General features: G+C 42.7%; 1 protein-coding gene across 1 annotated transcript in view; it reads right to left on the reverse strand.

Annotated features, from left to right (window-relative positions):
• Nucleotides 1-12,074, reverse strand: part of LOC122789862 (U2 snRNP-associated SURP motif-containing protein-like) — a 1,539,784-nt gene that overhangs the window by 669,812 nt on the left and 857,898 nt on the right. Inside the window, exon 14 of the mRNA XM_044057296.1 lies at nt 1,819-2,006. Coding sequence (XP_043913231.1) covers nt 1,819-2,006 — 188 coding nt within the window. The remainder of the gene's footprint in view (nt 1-1,818; nt 2,007-12,074) is intronic.

Raw genomic sequence — 12,074 nt, forward strand, 5'->3', positions numbered from 1 at the left:
AAACATGTGCACGCATATATTTTTATATTTTACATTTGTAATTATGCCCTAGAACATATTGGACATTAGTGTACATTATACATTATGTTTACTTAAGCTGGTTTATGAATGCATGCTTACTATAATGTCAAGAACCTCTACTGGTTAAACAGAGAGATAACCCTTTAAAATTTAAAAGGTAGGTTAAGCTTTGCGGAACACTGACAGGTGGTAATGTGGTTTCCTACTTTTATTAAGCCAAAATGACTAGTGTAGACAAGAGAGCCAGTGACAACAGATCGTAAACCAGTTTCTGGTATGGAATATGAAATGCTGATTGGATAAACAATGATTGGTCCAAAATTGACTTCTTGATGTTTCTGCATTCAAATGATTGGTGCAACCAGTATAACTTGTGACTGATTGTAGAGAGATTTCCTAGTACATTTTTAAAAATGATAACTGGATTAAATAAAAGGCTTGCCAGTGACAGGCTTTTAATTTCTTTTATTTAAGCTTAATGTTTTAAATTGTATTTACTCTGATAACGTTTTATAACTGAATAAAACAAAAGCACAAAATTTATTAATATACTGTTGGTTGGTGTCATTTATACCAACATTAATCAAGTTATGAGCCTTAGTCAGAGTCTCTGCAGATGGGTAGTGTTTAATTCGAATATAACCACATTATTCAAGTCAACAGAATTCAGATACAAAGTATACAATCCCAACAAGACAGGGATCAAGAATTTATTTTCACACTGAACACATTAACAAACGTAAAAAAATGCTACCTAAAGTAAAGGATAATTGGTCATCATGAAACTTATTAACTTCCACTAGTATAAAGATAATGCAATCCTCATTTCTCCCATTCTAAAAAAAAAATAAAAATATATCAAATTGAACATTTTCAACCATAAGTAAACAATCTCAAGATCAATCCATTGCTCAAAAGTGGAGGAAAACAAAGCAGACACCTAGAGACCATCTAACATACAGAGTCCTGCTAATCTCTATTCTTTGTTTTCAACTTTTTCTTTCTTCACCATCACGCTAGTCTGTGGCAGTGACAGCTACAATGTCAAATTTGTATCATCTTGGAAATAAACCTGCTAGCATGCATATTATTGTAATCAAAAACAAACTACTTACTACTCTTAGAAAACTTGTGTGCAAAATGAAACTTCACGAAGTTCTAAACTTTCCAAGCACATTATTGGTTTGCAGTGTCACTTAAGCATTTATATCTTACAGCCACAATGGCTGTGGCAGTAGGTTTCCATGTAAATAATCTTATGCCACTTTGCTCAGTAAAGTAGACCAGGTCATCAAAACTTACATAGACAAGAAAAATCCAATGCAATTTGCAAGTAGACTTGCCTTCAGCTATGCCTAACTTAATAGGGCCAAAGCAGCTGCTCAGCATACATGTATACTGAAGTACTCTGATAACTGATATAAAGCTATAAAGACATCAGGATATGTTGGCAACAGTTACTGTGGGGACACAATAAGTTAAGTTGCTTACTGCTATTGTAAATCAGGAGCTGAAGGCCCTAAATGCAAATTCTGGCAAGCTATAATATCTACAGGAGCTGCCTGGCATTGACACTAAAGTTTTTTTTTTGTTTTCCTTCATGTAATAAGGATGACCATGTCATCTCCTATGTTCAGAAACTAGGCACTCCAGACAGCCAATTAATACTGGCAAAGCAGCGCTGCAGCTAGAAATATGCCAGCTGTAATATATTGTCAGACTCGTACCCTTAGGTTACATGTAAATGGAGGCAAAGGAAAAAACTGGAAAAAATGACAACTCATTGTCAATACTTACTCTTCTTTAAGTTGACCCTTTTTTAAAGTTTGTACTGGAGGAGGTGGAGTAGGTGGTGGTGGTGGTGACTCTGTTTTCTTTTCCTCTTGCACACCTATCATATATGGATTTAAAGGTGGAGGACGCCACATTGAACCATTTTTAAACATTAAGAAGTCTTCAGTCCTCCACTTGTTTGGAGCATCACCCTAGAGGAAAATGTACCGGAACATTAAAAAGGACAAACATAACAAAAAACAAAACAAAACAAAACAATAATTCCAGCTGAAGTGCCATCAAGCTTAACTTGTGGAACTAGAAGAGCAGGTTCAACCACTCTGAAAGAAATACTCTGAAAAGTAACTGAATGCTACTACTACACTGCTTAACTCATTATAGCCTAGTGACACCTTCAGGTGTTTTGAAGTTGCATGCTACTGATGCCTCTAGGCATTTAATATAGTCTATTTGTATTTGTTAATTTCAAAATCATGCTACATACAAGCTATCAAAAGATTTCATCTTAAAGCTTACATGATGGGCAGCACAAGTACATTAATATCACATCTCTGTTTAATGTTGCTAAACAGACATTAATTGTTGTTCACATACCATTTAAACTGCGAGAATTTTTATATTTTCTGCACACCTTAACAACCAGGTATCACAGCCATAACGGCACTCATTATGGCACAAGTCCTATAATGCATTTCTTAGCACTGAGTTTTAATCTGTGAATTTGGCATCAGTCATTTGTTACACAAATATCTTGCACGGCGGTGTAATGGAGGGAATCTATAAGAGCTCCCAATTTGGAGTCAACTGCAACCTTGGTCAGACAAAGGCCCTTGACATTAGCCCATTAGCCTTTGCCTCTGAGAAATAGACACCAAACACAAACAGTCCCAGCATGGAGCCTTGAGGTATCCCAATGGTGACTGGTCTCTTAGTGGTGGTGATATCACTAATCCTGACTTTCTGGATGATGTCTGTGAGCCACTTCACTGAGTTTATCAACTATACCAGAGTGGGGTATTGCATCAAAACCTCCAGGTCTGGGTAGATTGTATGTAAATTTTTCCCTCATCCATTGTCTTGGTGACCTTCTCAAAGAAGTCCACCAGGTTTAATAAACTCAACCAAAAGCCAAACTTGGATGGGTCCAGTGTTTGAAGGTTGCTTAGGTCTTTGATCATTTCCATGATGATTAGTGTAATATGCACAGCCATGGAAACAGACAGATATGTCTGTAGTTTCAGGGCTTGGTTGATGGTCTACCCTTGTGAAGTGGGATAAATCATTGCAGTCCTACATTCCCTATGGTACAAAGACTGTTTTGAGGCTATACAGTTGAACCTCGACTCAAATGGTCCTGATAGGTTGCATTTCAAGCCATTTAGGAGACATCCTGGGATACTGTCAGGGCATACTGAGACTGGTCAAATGAACAAGCTAAGGCCAAAAACAATCAGAATAGGTTTGTCAAATCTGCAACAAACATCACAATTTACCTGAAGGAAAATTGTGCCCCAGCAGGTTATACATGTTATGACTAAACTCCACTGCAAGAGGTAAATATGCTACACACCTTTCTCCGTATTATAAACCAGCTAACATTTGCTGAAAAAGCAGCAACTATAATGAAGTTAAGCTTTAGGGTACTAAGCACTCAACCACTATGAGAACATCTGCTGAAAAAAAGCTTTAAAGTACAGAAGAAATACGTCGTGGTCTGGGCCTAGGCGGGGGAGGCAGTAAGAGTGGAAATCCTTATGAGGTATTTGTTTCCCACAAGTTAAGCAATTATTACTTTTATCTGACATCGGCTGAGGCAAGAAAGAATCCCCAACGGGGTACTTAGCTTTTGAAGTCTTCGGTTTAGCTGAAATACAGGAGCTGGCCGACTGGCACTTGCGAACTGCTTCTGCTTCGGGCACCACGCGGCAAGAAAGACTGGGTAAGATGGCGTCGGCTGACGCTTTTATACCCCAGGCACTCTGACATCGGGGAAAGGGCGACATCAGCCGACGCCGGACCCAGACTTTGGAATCCGGCCGACCGAAGGGCTGCCTGAGGCAGGGCAACCCATATGTGATGACTGCAGATGCATCCTTGAAGGACAGCAAATCTTAACAGCCAGAAACTCTGACACAGTAAAGTTACTATTCCTAAAGGAAATAACTATAGAAGCTACAAAGAGTAAATACTGAAGCACTAAGCAGTGTAACAACAGACGACAGCAACCAGTACTGATGTGATAAATACTAGCTCGGTCACTGCAAGCAGCAGCATAACGTAAAATATGAACAGACTGTGATCTAGGGAAGGAGAACTACCAAAGCTAGCTAACAAGTTAAAAAAAAAAATGGAAATTTCTCTCTAAACTAGACGGAAATTATTACTGATGTCAAACATGTTGGTGGGTAATCATCCAATATAAGAGAGCAGAATTCATAACCCAAAAGAGCAAACAAACCATAGGGTGGTTTGAGATCCAATGCAAATACAGTGATCAGCAAATACCAAGAAGATGACAGTGGAGTGCAGGGCTTTACGGACAAAACAGCTCAAGCCCATAAAAGTTCAGATCAGAGCCTTGCAAAGCTGGAACTTAAATTCTGTCATGGTCTGGTTCATACTTAACACAACCCAAAGTAAAGTTATGCAAAATTAAAGTATTTTGTGCCATCTGTACACACTAAAAAGTAACTGAAGGCAAGATGGGGCCAACCATTCAATCAGGGAAACCCTTAAAAAGTTCATACCTTAAAGTGAATACAAATGCTGAGCATTTAATACTCTGAATACTGTAAAAAGGAATGATGGGAGGGTAGAAAACTAAAGTAGTACAGTTGTGCCCCACTTACCATAACTGCAGATATTTCAGTAGATCAATGTTGCAATACCGACTCCTGGGTCTTCCTGCCATACATAAGCCTGTGACCAGCCCGATTTCCTCAGTCCACATCATTCCTAGCTGCCATTTTCAGGTCTTTCTAAGCAGTGAATGTGCAGTCGAATGCCTGAGGACAGCATAACCTCCCCAGGTGTATGAATTTAAGTAAGGCAGAGGAAGAAACACAGCAGGCAGAGAGGATATGATGGTGATAAAAGGACCATCTGCTTGAAAACTCCTCTACCCCCTGTATCCAGCAAAGGGGAGCAAGTGGTTAGCAAATAGAGGGATTGGAATGTACTGAAACACTGAACTATTTGAACATCTACAATTATGGTAAAGGAGACATAACTGTACAATTTTCTTCGTAGTCAGTGTTGCAGTACTAATTCCTGAGAGGACTCCCAAGGTTAAAAGTTGAGATGAAGGTCATCAGTATGACCTCAGGAAATTTTGCAGGATGTCAGAAGCAAATCCTGCTTTGGCCCTGGAGACATTGCCTAGGTTTATAATGCTTTGTAAAAGTGTGTACTGAGTTCCAGGTGGCTGCCTCTAGGATGGACTGGGTGGGAAACTCCATTCATTGTGGTAGCCGTCCTAGGTCTGGTGGAGTGGGCTTTAATATGTCCAGGTAAATCATTTCCATGGTATGAGTAACAACACAATGCAGTTAGCTACTCATTTAGAAAGGGTTTGTTTGGAGACGGGCTTACCCTGTTTACCCCCTACAAAAGCCATCAGCAATTGCTCAAATCTATCCTGTGGATCTGGGTAGAGGACTAGTAGCTTGACAGCCTGGTTTAAGATAGGTTTTGATACCACCTTAAGCATAAAGAATAGGTTTATTCAGAGTGTTGCCTGATCCCTTTGGAAGACAGTGAAAGGTTCTTTACACATGAGGGCTTGTAGCTCAGAAACTCTCGTAGTGGTCTTCAAAGTGAGCATCTTTAGAGAGGCAGTGGCAGCAGGTTCAAAGCAGGGCAAGGTTAGCTTTTCTAACACAATTTAGAGTCCATGCCAGAATAGGGTTCCTTCTAAGTAGTCTCAAGTGAATCACCCTTTTTTAGGAAAGCTTCATGAAGGAGTGTGAGAAGACAGGAGGAGCACTATGCAAGCAACCGATATCGCAGACACATGAAACTTAATGCTGGAATAGGAAAGTTCTAGTCTAAAAAGGCCTGACGAGTAGTGCAATACTGAGATGATGCGTGTCTGAGCAGGGTTAGTGTCACTTCTGTGACACCAAATGGAAAATCTTTTCCATTTTACCAGATATGATTTCCTGGTATTCAGCTTTCTTGCTTCACTTACAATGCAGAGCACATCCTTGGGAAAGAGTGTAATGTTAGGTGTCAAAACCCAATCCCCCAGGCAGTTAACTTGAGCGATAGGTGGGGTTGGAAGATGGACCCCCTTGACTTGGCTGAGGAGCTCTACATCCTGCAGCAGGGTGTGGAATCTCTCTCTGTTAAGAGTTGGAAGAAGAGATACCCAGTGTTCTCTTGACCAGAAGGGGGCCTCTAGGATCATTCTGGGTCTGTCCACCCAGATTTTTAAACCTTGGGGATCGGGTAAGTGCAGGAATGCATACAGGAACCAGTTTTGTCCATTTGAAGGAAACTGCATCTATTTGCCACGCACCTATTATGTTCTGGAAAATAACTTCTGTAGGTTCTTGTTGAGGAGAAATGCAAACAGGTCTACTGAGGGGACCTCCCCAGTGTATAGACAGATCCAAAACAATCTCTCTTTTCAACATTCACTCACTGGGGTCTAGAAGTTCCCTACATAGAGAATCTGCTACGAAATTCCTCTGGCCTGGAATGTATGAGGCTATGATGGTCAACCTTATCTGTTGAGCCAGCATCCACATTTTCCTGGCAAGGCTGCATACAGGATAAGACAAAGCTACCCCTTGTTTATGTACCACATAACCATGGTGTTTATCTGTCCAGCTTTGCAGAGTCCCTGGGCTTCAGCTCTGCTGAAAGGCTGTTATGGCCAGGTACACTAGCAACTCCTGCTGATTTATATGTAACTTCCTCTACTGTGAGAATCAAATGCCCCAGTGCCTTCAGGGGACCTAAGTAGGCTCCCCAAGCTGTGTCTGATTTGTCAGTGGTAATGGTCTTGTCTGCTTCTGGCTAAGTGAAATTTGCCTCTGGACTCCTTTGTATGGTGCTCTTCCACCAGAGGAGTTCCTTTTTCAGACATGGAACTTTGCAAACGGGATTATGAGAATGCATGATGCCACACACCCCAGTATCTTCAGGAATTCTCTTGTAGTGAGGAGCTGCTTTGGAAGCAGAGAGTCAAGAAAGCAATACTGTTTTGGGAAAGAAAGGCTTTCTGTTGAACTGAGTCTATGAGGGCTGCTGGGGAAAGGATTCTTGTTTGAGGGAGAGTTTGGGATTTCTGAAGATTTAAGATGAGCCCTACCTCCTGAAAACAGTCTACTGTGACCTATAAGGCATCTAGAGTTTCTGAAGTAGATCTTACCTGAGTGAAACAGTCACCTAAGTATGGGTAAAAGTAAACCATTAGAGTTCTGCAATGAGTAACAAGATGAGCTAGGCATTTTGTGATTACTCAGAGCAGTACACAACACAAATGGTAAAGCACAGAATTGGAAGTGGGAGCCTGTTGCTACAAACTGTAGGTACTTTGACTGCCTGCTATGGGAACACGGAGGCAAGCATCCTTTAGGTCTATGGTGACCACGGAGGCATACTGGAAGACCACTGGTAGTAGAGTAGTCTTCTGCCAGAGGTTTGGAGGGGAAGAGGTGAGGGAGGGTGGGTTCTTTGGCACCCCCTGCCCTTTGAGATCGTTCTGTTCAACATCTCCTACATCATCGTGGTCATTTATCATGGGGAAGCCTCCTCTTGCCTTCTCTGGGTAGAAAATGCCAAAGTTTTGAAGGGTAATTCTTACTGTACCTCGGGGTCAGAGAAAGGTAAAATTCTTTCACAGTTTTAATTTGCCTTCTTTTTTGTCCAGTATATCAAAAATGTGTGCAGCTTGAGGACCAAAACATAATTTCTTGTCCAATGCAGCATTCAGTAGTACAGCCTCTACCTGATCTGACAGGGGCTGGGTCTCGAGCCATGCATGTCTGGAGATGACAGAACCTGTGGCAGCTGTTCAGCAAAAAACATCTAAGGTATCGCAGCCGCATTTTGGGGAGTGTCTGGAGATTTGTAAGGCTTTTCTGGCTATCATAGATTTTTATGGGCATTTTGAGGCAATGTAACAACTGCCTCATGTACACAGACAACCCACTACTCCTACCACCAAACACTACTACATGTGAGAGATGCAATTATACAGCCAAACTGGAGGCTAATCTCTCTCGACCCATGACTGGATCAGATAGTCAAGAGGAGAAGGGAAATACTGGCATCACACCACCAGTCTCACACAGACTCATTAAACCAGCACCGGTAAAAAAACACAAGTAAATACATGAAAACCTACTCTGAGGATCTAAATAAAAATCTGCAAAAGCAACAGAGCCCTCCAAAGCAGACATCCAAGCAACCTCCATCCCCCAACACAAACCATGAAGCACATATTTCACAAAACCAGTGTGCCACGCAATCACAGCCCTCAAGGCAAAATAACATACCCAACATACTAGTAATAGGTGACTCTATAGTCAGGCACACTGACGTCCCACTCACTAGGCTGAATAAGGAGAAGGTTACTGTTAGCTGCCTGTTGGGTGCCAGGATCCACCACATAACACAAGCACTCGGGTCACTCCAGAACAAGTACAAATATGACTCTGTCATTGTCCATATTGGTGTGAATGACCTGAGCCGTACCTCCCTGTACTACATGAAGAATCATGGAAGAGCTCACTGATTACATAGCCCAGGCCGGTATGACCCTGACCCTGAGCAGCATCCTGCCCTCGACAAGAATAATGCCACGGTATAAAGAAAAAATTATCAATTTCAACTATTGGCTACGTTTCTGGTGTCATTCAAAGGGGATCCAGGGTCTGTCTGCCTGGGATGACATGCTCGACAAGCCACACTGCTTGCACCTGTCACCCTTAGGCTTTCAAATACTGGCCAAGGCTCTTGCCACCCCCATATTGCCTATTTTAGGCAAGGCTCAAAAGACAAACCCATTGCCGTAAATAGCACAAGTAAGGTAATACTACTCAATGCAAGAAGTCTAAACCTCAAAATGCATGCACTCGAGGCACTACTCAGTATGGAGAAAAATCGATATATGTGCAGTAACAGAAACCTGGTTTAAAGCTCCACAGAGCACCCTAGCACTACCAGGCTACAACTCATACCATACATTTCAGCCACAGAGCCCAGACCGAAATACAAAACGCGGGGGAGTATCCATATTCATCAAGGATACACACACACCTCCAGGTTAGTGGCACAGCACGATGCTTCAGAGATTATCCACGTGCAACTAAATGGGCAAAACTGCAATTCAAATTGTAGCTTGCTACAGATCACCCATGTCCCAGGACCCCCATTCCGCATTTCTGGAAACACTGGGTAACATAAAGGTCCTACCAAACACCCTAATATTGGGTGATTTCAACTACCCAAACATTAACTGGGAGAACTACTCAAGTACCAACTCCCTTGCCCAACATTTCCTAGAATTTATAAACTCAAATGCCCTGGAACAACTGGTCAACACTCCCACCAGAGGTGACAACATACTGGCCTGGTCATCACCAAAATGGGCGACCGGTGTTCCACAACGGAGGTCAACCCCTCGCTGGTTAGATCTGATCATAAACAACACTTTGGATATCCACATTCCGCCCCCACCCCCGAACAAGGAAACCACCATGAAAAAATTTTCAAAAGCAAACTTCATGTTACTTAAGACGGAGGTGGAAAGTTTCAAAGCCCCCATGCTAAAGGATAATGCTGTCCAAGCTGCAAAATCCTTTACTAATGCATTCTACGGGCACCTACAAGAATGCATGGATCATGCTATCCCAAGCAAAATCAAGACTCACTCCTCCAAGAAAAGGAAACTAGTCTGGTGGACCCCTGCTATAAACAAGCTATACAACAGGAGGAGGAAAATAGTACAGAAGAGAGTAAATCCCAAGAAGGTAAGACATCCCTGATCAGTACCAGCAAGAACCTACGATCCCTCATAAAATCGTCTAAGGCAAGCTTTGAAAGAAAACTTGCCAAGGACTCCAAAGATAACCATAATGCATTCTTTAGCTATGTCAAGAATTTAAGTGGCAATGCTCATATCTGCTCAGAGTTAGTGCAGAAAGGCACAAAATACACTGAACCAAGTGATATTGCCAACATTCTGGCAGACAGGTTCAGTGCAAACTTCACCCCTGTCTCACCTCCAAAAGGGCCCATAACCATACCAGAAGAATGTACAGCCCCTGAAATCACAGACACTCAGGTTAAAATAACCCTCTCCAAAGCCAAAAAAAGCATCAATGAGACCAGACGGTGTCCCAGGCTGCGTCCTACATGAGCTCAAAGACAAATTAATCCCTCACCTAAACACACTGATCAAACTCAGCCTCTCCACAGGCTACATAGATAGAGTGGTGCACAGCAACTGTTATTCCGCTCCACAAAGGTGGAGCCACAACAGACCCCGGGAACTATCACCCTATAAGCCTGACTAGCTTGGTCTGCAAGGCCATGGAGCGCATCATCATGGAGCTCATTAACAAAGACATTGGGAACCTCCAAACACTGGACCCTACCCAGTTCGGCTTTGTTAAGGGCAGATCATGTCTCCTAAACCTGGTGGACTCCTTTGAGACAGTTTCCAAAGCTATAGATGAGGGAAAGGTGGTACACACAGCCTACCTAGACCTCGCAAAGGCCTTCAACACCATTCCCCATTCTGGTATTATAGACAAGCTCACCAGCCTGAACATACACCCCTAGGTCACAAGATAGGTTGTCAATTGGATCACGGACAGAACCCACATGGTGAGAGTTGCGGGAGCTAGGTCTGACTCTAAACCGGTTACAAGTGGCTTTCCCCAGGGCTCAGTCCTAGGACCCCTCCTGTTCGGCATATACTTCTCAGAGGTACAGACAAGCACAGGAGAACTATGGTTGACCAAGTTCGCAGACGACTGCAAATTAGGGGCTATAATTGACTCACTGGCTGACACAGACATCCTCCAAAAGGGTCTCACTGAGACGGATACCTGGTGTCAAAATCATGGCCTCAAGCTAAATGCCAAAAAGTGCGTAGTTATTCCCTTTGGAAATAAAGTACCCACAAACTACCACATAGGTGGTAGTCCCCTAAATACGGAAAACGTAATAAGGGATCTAGGGACCCAAGTAGATCGTAATCTCTCCTTTGATAACAACATTGCCAAAGTGGTAAGAAAATCCTATGTGGCCCACATATCACAAAAGGGTTTGCATCTAGATCAAAAGAGGTCATTGTGCCCCTTTACTCATCAGACCCATCATAGAGTACAATGCCCAGTTTGGGATATACCTTACAAGACACCTGCAACAGCTGGAAAGACCACAGAAGTACCTCACTAAGAGGCTCACTGGCCTCAAACAGATGCCCTATGCAACTTGACTGAAGAAACTCCAGCCATACTCGGTTGCATAACGTCTGCTCAGAAGTGATCTCTGCCTGACATATAACGCCATGTCCAACCTGGACATGCTCCACCTAAAGAAAACCTTATCGGCTCCAGCCACACGCTCTAAAGATCTAAACCTCACCACAACAATAAATAGGACGTGCTGGAGGGATAGATTCCTGTCCCAGAGACTTCCCATGCTTTGGAACAAGATTCCAATCTACATTAGGCAGAGCTCCTCGCTAGCACTCCAAGAGAAACCTTGACGAGTGGATGGGAAACGGAAAGTTTACCCCGGGGATCACTTCAGTGGCTCTGCTGGACAGAGGCTTAGGAAACTAATCTAAGGGGGCGGCGAAAGCCAACACATTCTGGCTAGGCTTATAAATGCCTTTGGGCAGATAGCCTAGTACCTACCTATGAACCTTAGATAAGGTTCTAGCTACAAGAGTTTACCTTGGCTAGCATTTTACCTTGGAAAAATTCAAGGTACTTCAGCACATAAAATAGTCAATTTAAAGCACTCATTGCCAGGGTGCCAGAGGCATAGGCTTTATCAAATCTGTCTAATCTGCTTTTCCTGTCATTAGCTGGTAAGGGATGTCTTGTAGGTCCTTTAGGTACACCTTTTGTGGATTCCGTGGAAACAAAGTTCAGCCTTCCAATTTTTGTAGAGGTGCTTGTGAGACTCAAGCACTCTGTAAAACCTGTATAGTTCCCCTAGGAGCAGAGGTGGAGAGTCAGCGTGTAGGGCTATGTCTTTAAAGATATCCAATACAACATGTACTGGTGGCA

Source organism: Protopterus annectens, chromosome 15.part0, assembly GCF_019279795.1.
Source record: "Protopterus annectens isolate FY-2018-M chromosome 15.part0, PAN1.0, whole genome shotgun sequence".
In the NCBI taxonomy this organism is placed as follows: Eukaryota; Metazoa; Chordata; order Ceratodontiformes; family Protopteridae; genus Protopterus; species Protopterus annectens.